The sequence below is a fragment of the Notothenia rossii genome (assembly GCF_949606895.1).
Source record: "Notothenia rossii genome assembly, chromosome: 1".
Lineage (NCBI taxonomy): Eukaryota > Metazoa > Chordata > Actinopteri > Perciformes > Nototheniidae > Notothenia > Notothenia rossii.
Genome location: NC_136912.1, coordinates 35,718,755 through 35,742,158, shown reverse-complemented (window position 1 = coordinate 35,742,158; position 23,404 = coordinate 35,718,755). Strand labels below are relative to the sequence as shown.

Below are 23,404 nucleotides of genomic sequence, written 5' to 3'. Positions count from 1 at the left end.
CATAATGGGCAGCATTAATATATTCCCACATGACAGTTCATTGTTACTTTGTAATTCTACTCCACTACAATTCAGAGGTTAACCTGGTGTTTTTACTCCACTACATTTATTTTAGTTGTAAGGGAAACTTCTGCAGCAATGGAGAGTCAGGACTCAGAGAGAGACGAGGAGAGTTGGAGCTTTGATGTCAAACAATAATGTTTATTACAAGTCAACAGCCGGAGAATTCATATCACAAGTCACAGCAGCAAAAGGTTCTGACTGCACGGGTGGGTTGTCATGTCAATTCTGCCCAGCCTATCTCTCGATAGACCTTTTAACTAGTTTACAGAGAGTTAATGAGCATATTGGGGGAGGCGTAAACATCTGGAGACACAGGAGATGTCTTTCACATCTGTGGAGCTTAGAAAGCCAGCGTTCTCACAGTCGTAAACCATTTTGTGACCGAGAGTTGAACTGGTTTATCAAGATAGCTGGAGCCTCCCATTCCTTAAGAGAGATAACAGAGCCAGGGTTTGGTCGTAAACGTCAACACACAGAATAGGTTAAATACCTAAAGTAAAGACATAAATATTCTTTGACATTAGTTACTTTGCAGATTCTGATTAATGATGTGAAATATAAACAACCCTTAAAGCAGACTTTAGTTACACCTGAGTAAAATTCAGGGAAAGGTGATTGTCAAGTGCCAACAATCAGGAGAGATATGTGATAGTTGGTGCTTGAGAAGACTGAACATTTATCTGCAGATCTCTATAAAGTATATTCATTACTTGTTATTCTCTTCTAATAGTTAATTAAAAACTGTATATAATTGCTATTTTGCACATCCCTTTCAATATTTCAATATTTTCAAAGGTTTATTATCCTCATATTAATATCGTACATCCAGCACTAAACTGTTTTATTGTAGAGATCACTTACAGTATCTTCTTGATTTTTTATATTCTATATTTATATCATTGACCTTCTACTTTCCCCCTATGAAAGTATGTACTCTTAATATTTTTTTCATCAAATAACATTATTCAACAAAAGTAATTCAATAACGTGCTTTAACCACTAGGCGGTGCACACAAGGTACACACAGCATACTAATAATAACTTTGTATTATTAGTGTAGGACACTTATGTATGTATAACATCTTAAGATGTGTAGTTTTATTCATGTTTTTACATAATTTTACAGGATATTGCTATACTATTTCTCATGTTTTACTTCTAACATTAATATCTGATTTATAAAACATCACAGACAGAAAGGTATATCCATAATTTAATAGTAAGCTATTGCAATTGTGATTCCATAGATGTGACTCCCATCACCCAAAACCCCTGACTATTCTTTCAACTCAGTATTTACATTCTTGTATTCAAAGAAAATCAGTAATATCTTTAAAAACTACAAGTCATTTTCTATCAGCTGTGCACCATTATGGTGTAAATATAACCTATCTACTAGGGCTGTCAAGTTAACGCGTTAATAACGCGTTAAGGCAAAAAAAATTAACGCCACTAATTATTTTAACGCGATTAACGCATGTGTATTTTTTGTCCTCGGCCGCCCCGTAGTTTCAGAGCGCATCGAGTTTAAAATACCATCTACAAGCTGATGCTGACAGCCCCGCTCCTGCCGTCCGCTTGCGGCAGACCACACTTCCACGCTCACCGGCAGGCACCGACTGACCATCGGGAGGACCGGGAGGGTGTGTGTATGTGTGGCGCGAGAGAGAGACCTTACGTGTATTGTTGTTGTTGTTGTTGTTGTTGTTGTTGTTGTTGTTGTTGTTGTTGTTAGCATCTGGTGCTAGCTAGCTGCGCTAACGGATATAAGGAGCTGTTTAAATGAAAATAGAGGAGTGACATTTCGCCGACAACTGCGCCGAGCACTTAACTTTATGCAGGCAGCCAGACAGTGGGACTGGGACATTGTACGAAAAGTCAGCACACTCAGCACGGATAGTGCGCGCAACATGATTGCAGCGTCCAGGCAGCTCCCGTTCGAGCATATGCCTTGAGTTGCACATAGCTCCAACGATCCATCACACACACACACACACACCCCCCCCCCCCCGCCCACACACACACCCACACACACACACACACACACACACACACACACACACACACACACACACACACACACACACACACACACACACACACACACACACAAACACGCACACACGTTGTATTGTATTATTGTATGAGAGAGGTTCCAGATTGAATTGAGGCTAATATTTGTAATGAGTAATATCATGTAATGAGGTTGTTGTGTTTAATATTCATGAGAATATATATATATATTTTTTAAAGCATATTTGTCCACTCATGATAAGAGTATTAAAAACTTGAAAAATATTCCTCTAAGGTACATTTAGAACAGATTTAAAAAAGTGCGATTAATTTTCGATTAATCGCGATTAACTATGGACAATCATGCGATTAATCGCGATTAAATATTTTAATTAAGAATTAAGGTTGATTCTGCAAGGAGACGTATTGTGTGAAAAGAAATGGAAGATGTTTTTTAATTGCTGATATATTTATAATCCACGTCACGTTTTCAATTTTGACGGAAGTTCTTCCTGTTTGACTAGAAGTCTTCTCATCAGGGCTCTATAAATAGAGAACTACGGCAGATATGTAATATTTAATGCAGCCGAACCGTGTATTACAATGCCGTTATGTGATGACTTCCAAAGAGAAAAGCAAGCACACTCGGAATAAAGTATTATTTTCTTTTTTTAAATGTTTTTCGGATTTCATATCGCATTAACACCATATCCCAACATGCATTGCGGCTAAACAATCCAATCACCGAGCTTCTAGCTGAGGATCTTGGGTAATGAGTTCAGTGGGTTTGTGTTGTGTATCGCGATGATGCTCGAAATGTCCCTTATAGGCCTACGTCTGTTTCCGGTGACTTTATTTTGAAATTAAATTCCTGAGAAACAGCTGAAAAGCCCGAGATTATAGAATTAAATGAATAAATAAAAACAAGGATAATTGTGTGTTATTGTTGAGTAAATAACAGTGTGTTATTCAGAAAAGAATAACAAATTAGAAGAAAAAAAAAATCCAGATTTCATTATTCTCAGGCTCCGAGCCCCATTTATTTTACTCACAGACGGCAAAAAAAGTCAGACATTATACAATTTAAAATAAAAACAATAATTGTGGCTTGATATTGAGTAAGAACCGGTAAGAACATGTTTTTATGAACCGCACAGCTTCCGGTCTACCAAGACCCGACGGACAAAACGGCGTATCATATGCACGCAAAACTCGGCATCAGATCTCAATGGGAATGGTTAGCGTATCATATGCACGCAAAATCGGACTTCTGTGTATCTATTGCACGCATTTCCAATGTGTAAAGTCGTGTCATTTGTATGCAGACTGAAGAGAGTGGGTTGTTAGAGACGTAAAACAGCGGCAGAGGAAAAATATCATATCCATTCATTTTGCATCTTTCTCTGCGAAGGTTTAAAGATTCAAAACAATCTAGAATTGTGCCGGAAAGTCCCACCCAGTTTTTTAGTCAGTCTAATAATTTGCTGTGGTCAACAGTGTCAGATGCAGCACTAAAATAATAACACTAAGACTGAGATTCTGCCACTGTTTGTGTTTAATTGGATGTCATTAAAGACCTTGACAAGAGCATTCTCAGTGCTGTGGGTTGGTCAAAAGCCTGACCTGACTTGTTTAGTTCAAGGAAGTTAATCAACTGTTGAAAACTTTTAAATATTTTTACCTACACATGGGAGGTTTGATTTGAACTATATCAAACCTGTGATAGAGATTATGTATAATTGTTAGTGTGATAGAGACTATCTAATGTTTTAAATGTTTGTGTGTTTACCTGCCCAGGGACCGCAGATGGAAACTAGCTAATAGCTAAATCGGGCATAAATCATTTTCTTTTCTTCTTCAGATTTTTTATTTTTATGCTTGGAATTTGTTTAATAAAAGATTGCTTCTAGAAGGAGCGAAGGAGGCATCAAATTACGTTTTCCTCTACCCGATTCCTCATACAAAGCCACTTTCTGTCCTTTTACCTTTTCACACACATTCATCTCATTGGCCCAGGTCTTTGAGTTGCCCTAAGCTTTATTACCAAATCTCTATGGAAATCCACGTTAACACCACACGTGTCCCCATTCTCTTCCCCTGTCTGCCTTGACTCAACTCGCCCTCCAAGGGTAAAGTCTTCTAACAAAGCACACTGGAGTATTGTACATTTAATCACATTCTCCTGGTTCCCATCACAGATCTCATGTAACCCCTCCGCCACCACACCTACTGTACACACAGACGATTGGAGGTGTTTTGATATATAACTCACAACCTGTTTCAGATGCACTGTCTTGGAGAAATAGATAGCAGGCTGCATTTGTCTAATATAGTTGAAATATAACGCGACTTAAACAAGTTGCATTCTCATTATGTATGTATTTACATAACAAATAACGATAATAAATGAGCTATTCATACATTTTTTTATAATTTTATAGTTAAACATTTAATATTATTGTTGTTTGTACGGAATATGTTCAGCATCATTATTTGGTGACATTACTATAGTTATTTATTTTAGAGTACATGGTATATGTTTTTTTACCAGGGCAAGTTGCAGGTCATAAAGGATGTAGTGGCCCTTTTTTCTTTGCTTTTTTATATTACTAAAAGCCAAGTTAATATAATGCCCAAACAAAATGATATCCTGGACCTCAATCCTGGTTCTTAGCAGCATGTGAGTTAATAAAGGGTTAAAAGGTGTCTCCTTGTTTTAATTTTACTGGCATATTAACATGTTTTACATTTTGTACAGACATTAAAGCAAAGTAAAAGGAAAGTTGATGAAATACAAGTTTTAGTGAAATAATAAATAGAGGGGAAAATAACCTGGCTAGAATATGAGGAGAATAATAAAATCCCAAGCATATCTTCAGCTCCGGGTTTTGCGACTCTGTAAATAGCTGATATATATGGAGAAAAACAGGAAATGGAGATGAGAGTGAAGGGAGGAAGATATAAGCCGTGTTTAGAATGAGATAATTACTGTGTAGATGCACACACACATCTGTAATGAGTTAGGGCCCCGCCCCGGCATCTCTCTGACTTTCAAAGCAGACGAGAGGCGGAAATGAAAAGATGATAACGTAAGGTAATACACATGCTCAACAATGCACAACCGTATACACACTTGTGTTAAATGTCACTCAGCTACGGTTACAGTATATTGAAGTCTGTGTGTGTGCCTTTTCCACAGCGGTGATTGACAGTCTTACTTCCTCTGTGATTTACATGACAGCCTGAGAAAACCCCACACAGCATTTACACAGACACACATAAAAACACTCACACACACACAAAAGGTCCATCTCCAAGGATTGAGTATTACTCAATGTTATTCGGTCAATTGTGTTTGCAATATATATATGACATGACATGTGATGTCTCATTGTCATACATTATCTCTGATTAGGATATTTGCAATGTATATTAAATATTATAAAAGGGACAAGTCAAATCAAGCAATCTGATTGGTTCTTAGCCGTGATATACTGAGCGTATACCACGGGTAGAATTGTAAGTTACTTTTCACAACAAGTCAGTATCCCTCCGCGTCTGAAAAAAACAGTATACCGTTGTTTCAAACTGGAACAAGAAAGCAGCGGAGAAGTAACGGGGCAGAAGCCCTCCTTTTTGACGCAGCGGTACAGACATAGACATCAAAGGGTAAAACATATTCAGTGTGCAGTTCCTTTGGCATTAGGGCAGGGATATCTAGATACTTTTGAAGGTTTAACATAATGAATTGTGCTACTTTTAAAGCAAGCAACGATGTTTTCAAATCTGTAATCAAAGAGGTCCGCAAAAACGCTATCGACCAATCAGATTGCTTGATTTGACTTGTCAGTTTTATAAATATATTTAAATTTCTTCCGTTACGAAACAAACTTACAAAACATAAAATGGAAACATTTAAGATTAACTTCGACCTCCGGGGGGGTCTTACTATAGTATGGAGGAGTGGATTGAGCAGTGCCTATCTCCAGAAAAAAAAAAGCACCTAAACTACGACATGCAGAGCTACGTGAAGAGCAGGTAGACCAACTGGAAAAGTAGCACCATTCAAAAGCTTTCTGATGCGGGTCTTGAAACAAAGCAGAGAAATTATGACCGTTAGTGGCCAGAGGTGCGAAAGCTCTCTCCAGAGCTACTGGAAGCACAATCTCGGGGACCGGAGAAAGTGGAGCAATATTCTCGCCATGCCAAGCAACAGCCTCGAACAACCTCAACCTATACAAGTGACCACGTAAGCCATGCTACTGATGCTGGACAGTTTTTCAGTGGATGCACAATAAACAGCAACATACACATTAATGTAAATAAACAGCCAAATAATGGATCAACGCTCTCTGTCTAATATGTTCGCTTGCTGTTAGTGTTGTTGCATAGCAACCACCTTGCACTTTGCACCTTGTTTTGTGCAGAAGGCAACGGAGGGACTATTTTATTTTGAACATCATTATTTACTAATAAAAACTATTTCAATTAGAGTGTGTATTTTTCTTTCATATTGCCACACTTGGTGACCGTTTTATAAAAGCAATAGCTCACTTCAGGCCGTGATATATGCTTCGCGTCGGGCCGAACCACGCCCCTTAGCTGTGATATAATGAGCATATACCACGGCCTGTCGTGAGCTATTGCTTAAATATAAGCCACAAAAGAAGGCAGAAAACCAACAAAAAGTAACATACAAGATATAATTAATAACAGCAACTATAATAACAGCAACAATACTGTAAGAACAATATGTAATTTTGCTTTGTGTACAAGTGTGTGTGCGCCTTTGAGTGTGATAAGGATATTGGTTTCTACACGTTTATTGATAGTGTTCATTCTGTGTTTATGGAGAGTATGAAGAAAAGTACTTGGTTAAACTCTATTACAATTTGAACTAATTAACATCACAGTATTCATCCGGAACATAGGCAGGTTTATTATTTATTATTATAGCCTCAATTTGATAACAGGCTTTGAGAAGGATTGGTGTGGCGTCCCACTGGGGCATTACAGCCCGATTTTAGGTGTAGGCCTATGTGTGGTTGTGGTGGTGGTGTCGTATGTGTGTGTCATCTGTACTGGCACCAGACTGGAAGGCACAGCAGGTGGTCCAGCAGCATTTCAGGGAGGCATGCACACTGCTAATTAGTGTCTGGATCAGTAGTATTGTTGGTTGGCATCTTTGTGTGTCTCACCCTGGTGAGAGGAAATCATGGAAAACACTGGATAATTTTCTCTCTTTTTTCATTTACAACGTCAGTTAGGGATGCTCCGATCGATCGGCCGCAGATAGATATCGGCCAATATTCACTCTCTGCCAATCGATCGATGCTCTTTATAAATGCCAATCGGGAGACCCAATCACATGACGTAAAATACATGACACTTTTCTTTGTGCGCGGCAAAACAAGCTCGCCAAAATGGCTTCACCAGTCTGGCAGTATTTTAAGGTGTCCGAAAAAGACATAAAAATAGCGGTATGCAACGTGTGTGAAGCAGAAATCCTGCAGCTCCACCCACTGTGACGGACCGGTGAGCGTAGCAAAACACACACTAAGAGTTAGACCTAACACACTTAGCTATTTTATCTACCTTGGAAGCAGGACCAAACCATTACATGTAAATAGAAGGGGGTGTACAGAGGCTTTGGATAATTAACTGAATTAAATGAATTGTAAGTTTAGTGAGTACATTATCGATATAATGTCCTATTAATGTTAATTCTTGATGAATGATGAAAGGTTACTTACATTTTTTTTTCTTAATGTTCTAAAATTGTTTCGGCCCCCGTGGTGAGGGTGTTTGGGGTGGCCAATAGGGTGGCCAGGATTCAGCTGGGGGTGGCCGTGGCACAGTGAATGAGCCACATTAACTGAGTTTCACTTTAAATGGAAGATCCCCATAGCCCCCACCCACTTGATCGGATCGGCGATCGGTATCGGCAGATACTGATTCCGGCGATCGCCCCCAAGATTGGTGATGGGAGCATCCCTACTGTCAGTAATATCTAATGGTGGTAAAAAAGTCAGCGTTTCTAAACGTTGGGTCTGGGACGCCATGTTGAGTTCCAAAATAGAAATTGGGGGGGGGGGCTAGTGAATTAATTTCAGTTTTCCGCACTCTCGCGGTAATATCTCCGCAATGGAGCAAGCTTAAGTTTCACTTTCGATTGCATGATATAGCCCAGCGCAACACCTTGTTTGTACCATTTTCAGGCGATTTGTAATCTGTTCTAGAAAAACGATGTGTTTTTTAGGATTTCAAGAAGCGTATAGAACAAACAATGGATGTATTTTATGAACATTTATCCATGCTGAGAGTAGATTTAGATGTGTTATGAATGAGATAGAGATAATTATCTAATATATGCATCTGATGGAGCATTGCATGAAGTCTGTTGATGATCAGAGGCTGTTGTTGGGGCTGCATAAACGTTTTTTTATTTTTGTTTTGTAGACAGACCATGCAGGCCTCAGAGAGTTAGACTTGGGCCTGCGACCATAGTTTTACTTTATTTTGTTTTGAAAATCCACAGCGGAGGTTTGTGTCGTACTACATGCGGTGTATTTTGCATATGTCTCAGTAGCCAACAATCTGTGAGTCTGTTGGCTCGGACATAAACTTGTGTTTAAAATAATACTACATAATAAATGTAGTCTACATTTCATAATAAGAGGTGTAAAACCTGAGAGGATTTTAAATCGCATTTGAACTAAATGCTTATACAATCTGTAGTTGTATTTGTATTGTTGATTTAATGTGTGAACGAAGCGATATAGAGTAGGTTAAGCTGTCATTATTAGGCTGTAATTTGTTATATACTGTTGGAATGGTTAAGCAGGCCTATTGTTTTTGGATATTTGTGGAGTAAGGTGGTCCATGAGTGTTTTTTATTGGTTAAGTGGTCCTTGGTATGAAAAAGTTTGAGAAACACTGCGCTAGTGGAAATTATAAAGATGGCTAGTCCGCCCCTGAAAATGTCTATGCAAATGTTATTATTATAATAATAAAAAAAAATTGTTTTAATTTTAATTTTGTAATCATCTCGCGACCCCCACTTTGGGAACCCCTGCTCTAGATGATAGGAAAGGAGGTTTCAAACTTCCTTTATAACCTCCTTTTGCTTAGGAACCACTGGACCTCCCTTTATGAAAGGAGAGGAGAAAATGCTGCCCCACAATGAATTGCGGCAGCAGCATTTGCCCTCTCACAACAGTCGGCCGTTCACGGAAACAACCGATTATGACCGAGAAATTATATCAGGAAAGTTACGGTTGTTATTAAGCTTTTTAAAACGTATGTGGTAAGTTGCCAAAGTGCTTTGTTTTGAACCATCATCAGTATTATAATCAAAAAGAGAAATATGAACGTTATGACGAGCATAAGTTTTACTTTCCTTTCAATTCCAACTTTTGTCATGAAGAATGTGTTTCTCTGTTGTCCACGTTCATAAAGCATAACACAACAGCATCAGAGCACGGTGCAGAGTCTCTAGATGAGTTTACAGTAGTCCGTCGTTCTTATTAAACATCCATGTTGTAGTCCGCTGTAGAAAACTGTAGTTTCCCCACAGCAGCAGACGCACATTTATGACGTCCACTGGCGCATCATAAACACGTCGAATAGTGAAAGTGTATTTGGATTCTCTAAAGTACTCTCCTAAGTCCTTTTGAATTCTCCTATCCACTATCCCTTAACCCCGTGACGTTTCACACAGAGGTCAAGGAATAGACGATAGGGTTCAATGTTAGGAGCAGATTTTTGGACTATTGGACCGCAACCATACACTGTAAGAAACGTACCGTGAAATTCACAGTATTTAACTGGCAGCAATTGACAAGTTACTTACTGTAAACAGTAAATAACTTGTCAATTGTTGCCAGTTACTTACTTTAAAATGAATTACAGTATGTAACTTGTCAATTGTTGCCAGTTACTTACTGTACAATGAATTATAGAAAGTAACTTGTCAATTGCTGCCAGTTAAATACTGTAAAGGTAATCACAGTATTTACACGTTTTTAGATATTTTAGCTATTCTAGAAATGGGGTTTTTCGGTTGGTTATTTCTTTTTTGGTTACTGTGAATATCTACAGTACATTGTTGGTTACTGTGATCTTCTACAGTGCATGGTTGGTTACTGTGATCTTCTACAGTGCGTTGTTGGTTACTGTGATCATCTACAGTGCATTGTTGGTCACTGTGATTTTACACAGTTGGGACGTTAATACTGCTATTTCTACAGTAACTCCAGAGTTGCTGTAATTTTTGGTTGGAAACATGGTATTATACTCTAAAATGGTATACAGTCATTTACTGTGCACAAACACTGTACATAGCTGTGGATTTCACAGCAATTTTTTACAGTGTAGGCTTAAAAGTGCCTCCTGCTCAGGGACACATTCTCACGCACTCACACACCGTTGCCATTGGCCGTTAAATGTCTTGCTCAGATACACTTCAACATGTTGACTGCAGAGGGCTAAAGGATAGAGAAAGAGAAGGAGATGAAAGCACTAGGGAACATGAGTGATTGATAAAGGCATTGAGTGGAAGAGTCGTTTCATGGCAATAAATAACCATCAAGCAACTCATCGTTTACTATGCTCCTCTCCTTTTCATGCATTCATTACAGATATCAAAAACATCCCACAACAATAACTTAATGGAAAATTAGGATAAATGTCTCTTTTCATGTGTGGCCACACCATTTCTAAAGCCGCTAAATGCAAGCAGGGTTAGACAAGAGGGACTTTTTATAGTTCATGAATTTTGTTCCTCAGGATCCACAGTTCCTGAAAACTTTTGGTTGAAAAAGGTTTAACATGTAATATGAAGATTCACCAACCTTTCTGCATCTGTCCATCTCTGATAGTTTGGGAATTTCATCACGTGGCTTTATAAGCCAAAAAAGTACATACAAAATGTCCTTTCTAAAAATGGTAGTTGACAATACATTTGGTTTTGAGTGTACAGCAAATAACCTTAGCAAATGTTCTATTCAAAAAGTGAAGAAAATAAAAATAGAAAGTTGTCATGATACCACCCACTTTGTTTCCACATACTCTAGAGTCCGGGGAGGGCATCATAAATAGATAAAAACTTCTCAGGTCAGCTTCACCATCCTATCTCTTACATTTAATGGAGAAAAACTGGAACATTTTTTTGTCGGGTGGTAAGGAAGAGGGTCAGATGGCTAACACAGAGAGTGAGAGAGATAGTAGGTGAGGAGAAAAAGAAAAGCAAGACTAAAATGTCAAGAGACAGAACCTCCAACAGTGGCTTCCACTCAGTCCTTATCACAAAGTTATCGACACAGCGAATGTGTGTATTTGCAGAAGATTGCTGATTTTCACCATGGACTGTTCAGTTACTGCAGAGAAGAACTCTTTACCCCCTTTCCACTGAAAATCAGCTTGGTTGTAGCTCCATGCTGGTGCTGGTTTGCTTTGATCTTAGTTCTAAATGCGAACTTGTTTCGTTAATCACCGCTTATGTCACCAATTTTCTTGGCAATGCTGCTCAGAACATGAACAATGCCAGACTGTGTCGGGCTGATTCTCATGTTGCTTTTAATCCTACGAAGCCAGATTAAATTGAAGAAAAACTTCCCAAACTTTATACTCTTCAAAAGAGTGACGTGCTAATTGTTTACCAATGTGGTTAAGTGGCATATGCCGACCACTGGAGTGATATGCTGCTCGTCCACATAAGCTGTTTTCTACTGGCATATTTTACAGGCTTATTTTTATTATGATTTTACTTGTAATAGTCTGACCTGCCAAACTATGTAGCCACTGTATTAATTACACATGATACAAATCCAACAGGAACAATTTACTTGTTGAGTAAATAGCTGTGTAATAAGCGGTGATTACACTGTTGGGATTCCTTTTGCAATAACGACCAGTGTTTGTTCCAAAACTGAAGAACAGGACCCTTGCTACATGACAAATATAAAAAAATCGTGAATATTATATTTTATTTATATATTATAGTAAAGTATATTTCAATTTCTAATCAAATTCAAATGGAAGTCGGTGGATGCTGCTGAACCTTTATTTGACTCCTTACAGTTTCATTATTATCATTTTTTCCATTTATTATTTCCATTACAACATCTAATTTCAGAAACAACTTGACATTTAGCATGACCTTTCTGCATTGGAGAATGTCTCATTGTTCAAGGACAAACAACTTGATTAGTTCTTGTTAAATCTGCAGAGCAACACTATATTCAGGAGGAGCTGTGCAAGTTGTTTGTATTAAATTGTAAACGAGCTGTACCCTTTAACCATGTGGAGGTTAATTATATAACCTGTACTGAAAGTGTGAAAGGCCTTTATGAGCTTGAAGATCTCTTTTTCTTTTCTATTTTACATTTGATTTAATTGAACCTTGTCATTTTAACTTTTTTTCTTTACTTCTCTGGCTCTTTTCAATGGGCTTTCTTTGAAATTCCCCTTTTGATCGTGTTCCTCTGAGGTTATTTAACCCTTGGATGCATGAACGACCAATACCTACACTCTTCCATGAGTGGGGTCAAAAATGACCCCAATTAGAATCAATGTGTTTTTGCAATGAATTTAAAAAATTTCTTTAATTTTGGTTAAAGGTGATTATATTTATTATATTTGGGTCAACAAAAGACTGATTTTACATTTAACATGCTTATTTATAACTTTTTATTAAAAAAATCACAAGAAATAACATCAAAATTCTTCAAAAATTATTGTTAGTATGTCCATCTGTCTGGAGGATACAAAAGAGAATGAACATACATAAGACCAGAACACTGTCCACTCACATGTGCCCACACAAATGTCTTTTCTCTATTCACTGTGTGCAGTTGTCACAAACTATTTGCTTTTGGCTGTGACCATTGCACACTGGGGTACTGCATTTCCAACAGCAATTGGTGGCTAGTGTAATGTTAGCTAGCTACTACTAACATTATTTTGTAGTTAGCTAACTAGTGTCTACTTTGTTGACCATCATGATACTCGATCACAGAAAAGTCATGGAGTTGATAAATGAAGATAATACTTACATGTACATTTTTGTCCCCACTTATGCATCTAAGGGTTAACAAAAGAATCCTTCTCTGTTGGATTCTGCACACTTGATTGTGGGTTTCTGGTGGCCCTGCAATACTAGAATAAGAGAAAGCCAGTTTCAGCGTTAATAAAAGTAACACAGAGTATGTAGTTAGGTGTTGTATTATGTAGACACTTAACACGTTAACAGTAAGTAACAGTAAGAGCAAAAGTACAGTACAGATTCACACAATATTAATATAATTAAGATACACAGTTAAATGATATACAGTCTAGAAGCTGGTAAAACAAGAAATAAATTAAATGAACATGTCGTGGATCCGGTGTAACACTCACAACATAAAATAATAAGACAAAGAGGAATCAATAAAACACAGACACAGATATGGTTGAAGTTAAATATTATATTGCTGTACAGCATTATAAGAGACTCATTACCTTGCACCGAAGCAGTCAATAGTGTAATGCCCTTTAGACCAAAATAATCTACAGCTTATATACACCTCAAACTGCATGCGTAGTTGAACTCTTCCTGACCTCATGCAGTGTCACGTTGCATCTTCTTTCACCCCAGACTTTAAATAATTCTAGGTTGACCCCTTTCTGCTGATACCACACAAGCTAATGTAGACAACTGTTGGTCATGGTGAAAGATCGACCAACTAAATGAATACATACTATTAGTATGGCTGAAACACATGAGTAAAACAAATTCTACATAGTTATTTGAGTCCGGATTGTTAAATATATTTACACATATGAGTGCAGGTCAAAGTTATTGTGCAAACAGTGCCGATTTTATGTACAATACGTGTTACTTTATCAATCAATCAATCAATCAATCAATCAATCAATCAATCAATCAATCAATCAATCAATGTTTATTTATATAGCCCAATATGTCTCAGTGGACTTCACAGTTTGTACAGAATATCAGTATGACAATACGACACCCTCTGTCCTTGGACCCTCACATCGTACAACGATGCTAGAATCCACTTCAAGACACTGGTACTTGCGTATAATGCTGCGAATGGATCTGGCCCTTCCTACATCCAGGACATGGTTAAACCGTACACCCCAGCACGTGCACTCCGCTCTGCATCAGCCAAACAGCTCGCTGCACCCGCACTGCGAGGGGGACCCAAGTTCCCATCAGCAAAAACACGTGGGTTTGCTATCCTGGCTCCAAAATGGTGGAATGAGCTCCCCATTGAAATCAGGAGAGCAGATAGCTTGCACATCTTGCAAATATCTGTGATAGTGAGCACTTCTCCTTTGCCAAGATAATCCATCCCACCTCACAGGTGTGGCATATCAAAATGCTGATTAGACAGCATGATTATTGCACAGGTGTGCCTTAGGCTGGCCGCAATAAAAGGCCACTCTGAAACGTGCAGTTTTGCTTTGGTCTGGGGGGGTCCGAAAACCCTAGGGTTAAACCCTAACCCTAACATGTCACCCATCTCCTTCGCATAGAGTTCATCAGGTTGTTGATTGTGGCCTGTGGAATGTTGGTCCACTCCTCTTCAATGGCTGTGCGAAGTTGCTGGATATTGGCAGGAACTGGAACATGCTGTCGTATACGCCGATCCAGAGCATCTCAAACATTCTCAATGGGTGACATGTTAGGGTTAGGGTTAGGGTTTAACCCTAGGGTTTTCGGACCCCCCCAGAAATGGTTATTTTGTGTATATAGAAAATGTTTTAGATCTTCGAGTTCATCTCATGAAAAATGGGAGCAAAAACAAAAGTGTTGCATTTATATTTTTGTTCAGTGTATGTTTGGAAATGTACGGAGCCCCCAAGGGGACATGGAAAAGAAAAAAAAAAAAATGTTTTGCGAGATCTCGCAATACTTTTGCGAGATCTCGCAAAGGTTTTCATTTCGCTCAATGTACTTCCGGGTCAGTTCAGCGACACAGAAACCACAACAATGGAGCAGTTAATCGATTTTTACTTTGAGCTTGGCTTAAAATATAAAGACATAACATCAGTGCTTGGCAATAGGCACAGGTTTATCATAAGTGAAAGACACCTCAAGAGGAAACTCCGAGCGAGGGGACATGCACGTCGACATGTATACTCTGAGCTTGCGGTCCTGGTGGATTTCATTCGCAACCAGTTGCAGTACTCTGGGCAGCTTCATGGGTACCGCTGGATGTATGCAAAATGCAGAGTGCATGGACTGCGTGTGAGGAAGGAGGATGTGCGCTTGGTACTGAAGGAGCTGGATCCCAGAGGAGTGGCATTAAGGCAAGCAGGACGACTCAGACGAAGGCGTTACTTCTCCAAAGGGCCAAACTTCATCTGGCACCTGGATTCGTATGATAAACTGAAGCCATATGGCATTTGTATAAATGGATGTATCGATGGGTATTCAAGAAAAATTATCTGGCTTAATGCCTACACAACAAGTAGTGACCCAAAGTTGATTGGGGGATATTACATGGAAGCAGTGCAGCGTTTAGGGGGCTGCCCTAGACTGGTGAGGGGCGATCTTGGAACAGAAAATGGCTATGTTCGAGGCATTCAGCGTTTCCTCGTACCTACTAGCCCAGACGGCACCCATGAAAGCTACTTGGAGGGAGCCAGCACCGCCAATCAACAAATCGAGTATTGGTGGGGTTTTCTTCGCAGAGAGTGCGCGGAGTTTTGGATGTGCTTATTTGGAGACCTCAGAGACAACGGGCATTTTGATGGTGGATTTCTGGACAAAAGCCTCCTTCAATTTTGTTGCATGGGACTCATCCAGGTGAGTTAATACATTGTGTGTATGTGCTGTGCGTGTGAGTTAGAGGAGAGAAAAAGAAAGAGAGGAGAGAGTGAAGGACACAGACAGAGGGCGGGGTTGGTGGTTATGTGTGGATGCCATAATGTTGTTCTCTATTTAAGTTGATGCGTATGTACAGTTCTTACTAAATGTATTTCATTCTTTTTAACAGGATGAGTTGGATGACACTGCACAGGTTTGGAACGCGCACACCATCAGGCCGTCGAGAAACCTGAACGTCCCCAGCGGTCGGCCAAATGTGATGTATGCTGTGCCTGACCTTTACCGGACAAGAGACTACCTTTCCCCTGTTGAAGACGAACACGTTCAACTGTGCAAAAATGAATGTGTCTTTCGGCTGGCCATACCATGTGATCCAGATGTGTACGAACTATGCCACATCTTTATGGGCGAGTCCCATCTGACTCTACAAACAGACCCATATCAGGCTGTGAACTTGTATATGCACCTAAGAGAGGCCATCAGTGCATCTCTCTAAATCATATACCGTGACATTGGAACTCACCGTCACCGCACTGCTTGTTTGTTTCTGGGAGTATATAGCTCTTATGCCTGTAGTTTCTTTCACAAAGTAGTAATGCTACTCACTGCATTTGCTTGATGAACTTAGGTCATGTGTGTGCATAGCTCATATAATTAATTTGAAATCCTATCTTTAAGTTGACTAAGCATTTAGAATATGTCAGTAAAGTCTAAGCTGTTGAATATTTTAGATTCTGTAGACACCAGTCCTGTTAAGGTGTTATGAACTGTAAGATGACTAAAATACTGCCTTGTCAACATCACTCCCCCCTTTTATATACATGTGATGGCATGACCCTGTCCTCACTGTGCAGCTCCTTCAGTGACAGGCTGCTGCACCCCCGCTGTCTCAGAGAGAGGGAGCAGCGGTCAGACTATATAACCAGTACAGCCCCTAGTAGACCCCCCCCCCCACACACACACACAATAACACAGACTATAACACCCCCTGTTGTTAAATACCAACCATGTGCAATATATATATGCCGTTAATAACTGTGCAATATATACCTATAAACTTTTACAGGATGTGTATTTTGTAAATTGTCTAACTTTGTTTAAATTATAATTTGTTTATCTTTAATACTTTTTTATGCATGCTTCTTAGGTAACATTAAGCTGTCTTTGGCTCTTTTCTGCTGTAACAATGTAAATGTCCCCTCTGTTGGACTAATAAAGGTATTCATTGAGTGAGGCGTGTGGCGCAGTGGATAGAGCCTTGTTATGGGGATCAGATGGTCAGAGGTTCAAACCCCACTGCATGTCGTTGTGTCTAGGCAAGACACTTCACCCCAAATTGCTCCTTGTCCACAGTATTGAGTATGTAAGTCGCTTTGGATAAAAGCGTCTAACCAGTAACATGTAATGTATTCTGATTCTGATGTGTTTTCGAATTGTGAAACAAAAATAGTGTGTGTGAAAATGTATAGGACTTTAGTAATGCTAGAACCAAGTAGTACGAACATCAAGTTACATGTAATTAACAGAAAACACAGTGATGCCTGTGTTGACAGGCACTTTAATGTCAGAAAGGGGTAGAAAATAACAGCACAAGCTGATCTTTTAACAGTGTGGAAATATTAATAGTAATTTTGTATTTTTATCTGGTGTGAAATCCTGGCTTGCAACCCTGATTCAATTTAAAATGTGCCTAATCAGTTTGGTTTGTCAATTTATTAAGACCAATTGAGAAATAAAAAAATAATGTAACATTATGTATACGTCACTTCATATGCACATCTACATACACACGATTTCTGTTTCCAAAGAAAATAGCATTGAGTTATAATTCGGTGCCATGTTAAGATGGCAGTAAATGAAAGTGATATGTTGGTAATATTATTTATACATTCTGAGGGCTTGTAATTAGAGGGTAGTCTTTTCAGGCCACATTTCACACTTTCAACATCACCTTTTTGTAAACAGGATCTAACATAACTATTTCCACATTAAATTTCAAACATTTTTTTTCTGAGAGTTATCAAAAAGGACTGACTCTTTAACACCATAACATCAACAATTAACAATTCGACCAGTGACGGACAACACCGTTTAGCTTTCTTAGCTGCAAAAAAAACACACTTAATCTCAGCCTCTAAACTGGGTTACGATCAAACTGACAAAAATGAAAACTGCAGTCATTCTCAAAGCATATTAAAATTTTTTTAATATCCTTGTTAAAGCAGAAAATAGAATTGCAGACTGCTCATTACACGGTTCAGTGCATCAGTTGTTTCAATGAAAAAAAAAACACAAAAATATTAAATCAAAATAATATTCCAAACTGTTACTATCAGGCCTGATAATGACTGCTCTCAAGTTCAAAGGATATCCATTTCAAAGTAGTTGCTGGACAGGATATTGTCAAATTCCGTGCGAAATTCAGGGAAAGAGCTGTAGGTACACGGTATTTCAAGGATAGCTCCACAGGTATGAGCAACAGGCCTTCTGCTGAGCCCAGTTTCAGCATTAAAGCACACCCAAATTCTGTCAACAAATATGACAGAAGAACCAGTGCAGAAACGCAGGATTTTTTCAGCTTTGGCTTGGTCAGCATTTTTCACATATCGTTGGAGGTGGTTGAAAGTGGTCTGTTCTCTCTGAGACAGCACCACGTTGGTTGTTTCAAACAGTTGGGACACTCTTCTGCCTGTGGCTTTCTTCTTCTCATACAGAGACAACACACTGTCCTTGTCAGGCAGTTTCAGCTGTACAAGTGACATGGGTGTCAAGAAGCAATCGACGATATACTTTGGCTCTTGGAGAATGGCTTTATGAGCCATTGTTTCGATGGCAGGCTCCATGTTGTTCTTTGCCGGTAGGAAATGGGAACCCATCCTTGTGAAAAGGTCGAGCAAGTCCTCTTCATCACTCTCCTCCATTGTGCCCTGGAGAGCCTTCTCCACAGCTGATCTCTCAACAGGAGAGAGGTAGTTGAGAAACGATGTCATCAGGATGTCTACATCAACGGAGTCGACTCCATGAATGCAGGCTAAAATGAAAGCCTTTGATAGCCTCACTGGCATGACACCATGGTCCAGTAATCCTTTCACCCAGATCCGTCCAACTGCTTGCCATTCAGCCTCACAGAAATCTGGCCTCAGCCTTGGAACTCGCTCTGCTTCCCCTTCACACGTTTCAAGAAATTGCTCCCAGAATGCAGTGTAAACCTCCCTTGACACTCCATTATCATCAATAGCATTTTCATTTACAAAGTCCATCTTTAGAGTCAAATGTATTATGCTACTGTCCATAAATACAGCCAAAAGATCTTCAACAACCTTTGTCCTGTGAATTGATGCACGTCGCGTGCTCTCTGGATTTACTGAGCCTTCAGCTGAGGTTGATGGGGATAGTTGGCTGCTCGAATTTAAAAGCAAATCCTGTAGTAGAAGAACAAATCATACAAACACACACAAAAAGATTGGTCAATGAATGAAGCAGAGGCCAAAATGTCCTAATTGTTTAAATGTTGAGTATGAATCAAGGTCCATATAATATTGGATTCTATGTTTTTCCCATAATGCAACTCAAAAGCTATTTTTTACAAGACCTTCTTTCCAACTCCACCACACCTCCAGTTTATAACACAGACTTTCTATTTGTTGTCTCCAATTCAAAGCCGAGGTAATACTGAAAACTTCAGTATAAAAATCATCAAAGTTACTTTTTTTATACCTGACCGAGCTCCTCCAGAGCTCTCAGGACAGTATACAAATGTTTTACAGGCCACAGTTATGTGAAATCTTACAAGACCGGTAGTTTAAAGGATGTGTTCAGGGTTTCTTGCAGTGATGCATCTTACCTGTGCTGTTTGCACTGTATCCTCATGTATGGACACATGTGCCGAAGGCAGGCCAAAATCAGAGGACAAGGGGAGTGGTAAATCCTGCATTGGTACTCCATTCATCTCCGCACTCTGAAGGATGAATTAAGTATGTTATTAATTGACAGCAGACACTTTGAAGTCTTAGACGTTATTGCAGACCGTAATTTACAAAAGTATTTCCGTAATAGTCTTCAACATCATCTTCTATTTAAAACCAGAAATACTTGTACGTGTTTATAAAAACTACTGCACAATCACAAGTCAAAAGGACTCTGTTGCTTTCCACTTCTACTGCAGCTTGCTAAATAACACCATTTATTTTAATACAAGTTGTACATGACTTTGCTATACCACTATACACAACAAATGGTAGTTTGATATAGAAATTATCGCAAAAAAAGGAGAATTGTGAAGTTGTGCATGCCACCATGAGTTATGAGCTTATGAGCAAAATTAAAATCTTTGTGGAATTCCACAGGTTTTCATCAGGTCTTGTTTGGTTTGTTGAAATGTGAAAGGTTCTAAAGCAGCATAAACTATTAAATGTTAATCAATATGCTGTGGCAAAATGAAGCTCTAAATATACAAGGGGTGAGCTAACATTTCAGTAAGTACAGTAAGCGTTTCACAGCACTGTAGGTTATTTCATTCGTGTGTCCAAAGAATAATCGGGGAACAGAATACATATGCCATAAAAATAAAAGGACATGGTACATTTTTTTCAAAGTAGGAATGCACATTTGACTTTTTCTATAAATTGAATCGAATTTACTGACTATTGAAATCCAACAAAAAACTACAGTATGTAATTGATTGAATTGAAGTAGCAATATATTTCTCAATCTTTTCTGTGTTTACTGGTTTGGTTTTAATACATATATTTGCATTTCTACCCCCTTACCCAAACACTTTCCTGATCACATTACCTGAGTGACATCCTCATGTGTGACGTCATTCCATTTTATCACAACTATCTCATCACCACCTGCTCCCCAAAGATCATCTTCCGGATCCCATACAAGTGTATCTGCCTCGTCTGTTGGGGTTGAATGGGAGCGATGTGATTGCCTTGGACCTTCTGCTGTCACAGTGTCAGAGGTTGATCTTTGTTTTTTGGATCTTGGTTGTATCTGGAAATGCTACAAAAAAACAACTTTTGTTGTCAGCAGTAATTTGTAATAATGGCAGGGAGAAAAACATGTTTCACAATTAATATCAAATGGTGTGCAAAAAAATACATATGACTACACATTAGCCTATTAAGCATAAAGGTACTGTGCAATAACTTTTAGATATTCTTCAATCTTCCCTCAGAGTCTCTAAGATAAGTGATATGTTTCAAAGCATTACAAATAAAAGTTGAAATAGCAAAAAAATATGCAACAAAAAGAAATGTATGCATCTGACCACACATGTCAACAACAAAGTCCTGGAAAAATTGAAACATACAGAGGTGAAAGTATGTTGGTAACGCCTTGGACAAAAGCGTGTGCTAAATAGCCCTACCATAACTATAGCTATGTAGAAAGTTGCTGACTAACTGTGGTGACTGATGGCACACAATGGAACCTTTCTGTTTTATGAAATCCATGTACATCATTTCTTTATTTAGTTATTACCTGAAGTTTAATCTTCAAGCACTATCTCTTTCCATCTGTCCCTGTCATTAAAGTGACTTTATATTTCCTACTGCCACAAACCTGATCGCTATTGTCGCTGTCAGATGAATATCCATGTTCTGGCAGATCTGTAATCAATTCATCTGCAATCCATGTGAGTCTGCTCCCTCAGTCTGCTCAGTCTGCTCCCTCAGTGATGGCAACAGATGAATCTACAGATAAGGAATCTTCTCTAACTGTTTCTACCTCAGATGGGGATTGATCTTTTGGGTGGGCTTCTTCTTTTGTGGATATGTAAAATCTAAGCAGCTTCAGTTTAGTTTGTTCATAAAGTCTGCCAACAGTGTCATCTGAAGGGATCTGGTTTCTTTTTAAAATCACAGACATCAAAGGTAAAGTCTTCAACTCGCCCTTTTGTTGAGTGGCCATTTGGGAAGAATAGCTTCTTTCCCATTTCCAAAAGCTGAGCAACAGTTGTTGTTTTTTCCACCGATGCATGTCTTGTTCCCCCGCCATTGCAGGTCCTCACTTGTTGGTATTCCTTATTGTGAAAATGAAGCCATCCAATTTCAATCTTCCTGGTAGTCTTTTCTGCTGCGTTATTTCTTTGTCTTGACATCCCTTCACCTTCTTTTTGAAACACACCTGATGCACCACACAATGCTCCTTTTGTTTTTGATTTACTTTTCCGTGCTCCTATTTTATCTCTTAATGTCTGTAGAAGAGTTTCTTTATCTGTGCTGCGCTTTGTTTGTTGACAGAAGGAGAGGACAGCAACTCGGTCACCATATGAAGTGATATACTTTGCCATTTGTTCATCATTCATGATGGTTAGCACTGCCTTGTCAACCTGCAAAAATAAAATAACTAATACATTACCAACAACCACTAGCTTGCTACCTAGCACCCTAACACTTAACTTGTAAACAAACGGCGCTTATCAAATTCAGAAGTCAGCATTAAACGTTTTACAGAAGGATTTTTTAACTGCCATGCTAGCTCCATATTACTTATAAAGTGTTTGACTTTTCCAGGCTCTGTGCTGTTACGGTAACTTATTCCGTGAATTGAATGAATGTTCTACGCACCTTGTCACTTTGCATTTTCATGATGTCCTCTTGTGGGACCTCTCTCGAGCGAAGAAAGCTTTCCAAATCCTCCTCCATGACTCTTTCATCTGTTACAAGCTGCCCCAGAGTACTGTAGGTTGCCAAACTGAACCGGCCGGAAGTACATTGCGCTAAACGAAAAATTTTGCGGGATCTCGCAAAGGGGTTTTGCGAGATCTCGCAAAGGTTTTGCGATATCTCGCAAAACATTTTTTCTTTTTTTTTCTTCTCCATGTCCCCTTGGGGGCTCCGTAGAAATGCATGTGTCTATAATAGGAAGATGAATCCAGGAGGATGTCAACAATCCGGTGGGAGCCATCAGGGAAGTTGTATGATGAGAGTCAGGACCACAGTGACAGGTTCAGCCACTACTCGAAATCCAGGACTCAGGATCCAGGACTCAGGACCACAGCAACAGGATCAGCCAAGACTCAGGATCCCGGCGTAGATACACACCAAAAAGACATTTCGGGGAAGCTGGGTTATTCGCAACATGAGCATACACAGGTACAGACAGAGAGAAGGAAGAAGTAAGGTGTCCCCGACAGTCTAAGCCTATAGCAGAAAAACTAGGGGCTGAATCTAATCAGCCCTAACTATATGCTTTATCAAAAAGGAAGATCTTAAGCACACTCTAAAAGACGGATAGGGTGTCTGCCACCCGAACACAAATTGGAAGCTGATTCCACAAAAGTGGAGTTTGAAAAGAAAAGGCTCTGGCTCCCATTGTACTTTTCGAGACTCTAGGAACAACCAACAACCAATGACACAGTGGTTCTCAACCTGTGGTACCACTGGTGGTACGCCAGCTCCGCTAGTGGTATGCGGAGGAGTCTGAAATATAACAAATATAAAAATTAAAAGGAAGGAACCGGACCCGACTGACCCAGACCTC

At 39.2% G+C, this 23,404-nt stretch overlaps 1 protein-coding gene and 2 long non-coding RNA genes across 3 annotated transcripts in view; 2 read left to right on the top strand and 1 right to left on the bottom strand.

The window, feature by feature from the left end:
• The window catches only part of LOC307021844, a 135,607-nt gene that overhangs the window by 31,282 nt on the left and 80,921 nt on the right, over nt 1–23,404 (top strand). The gene's annotated exons all lie outside the window — the stretch shown is intronic.
• On the top strand, nt 15,009–17,135 carry LOC307020304 (uncharacterized protein). The gene is made up of 2 exons (XM_079651545.1): nt 15,009–15,892; nt 16,083–17,135. The coding sequence occupies exons 1-2, from the start codon at nt 15,074–15,076 to the stop codon at nt 16,407–16,409; spliced, it is 1,146 nt and encodes a 381-aa protein (XP_079507671.1). The 5' UTR covers nt 15,009–15,073; the 3' UTR covers nt 16,410–17,135.
• On the bottom strand, nt 19,295–21,133 carry LOC307028235. The gene is made up of 3 exons (XR_013804898.1): nt 20,708–21,133; nt 19,758–19,871; nt 19,295–19,335 (listed from the first exon to the last, which is right to left on the bottom strand). It is a non-coding gene; the product is annotated as an uncharacterized lncRNA (long non-coding RNA).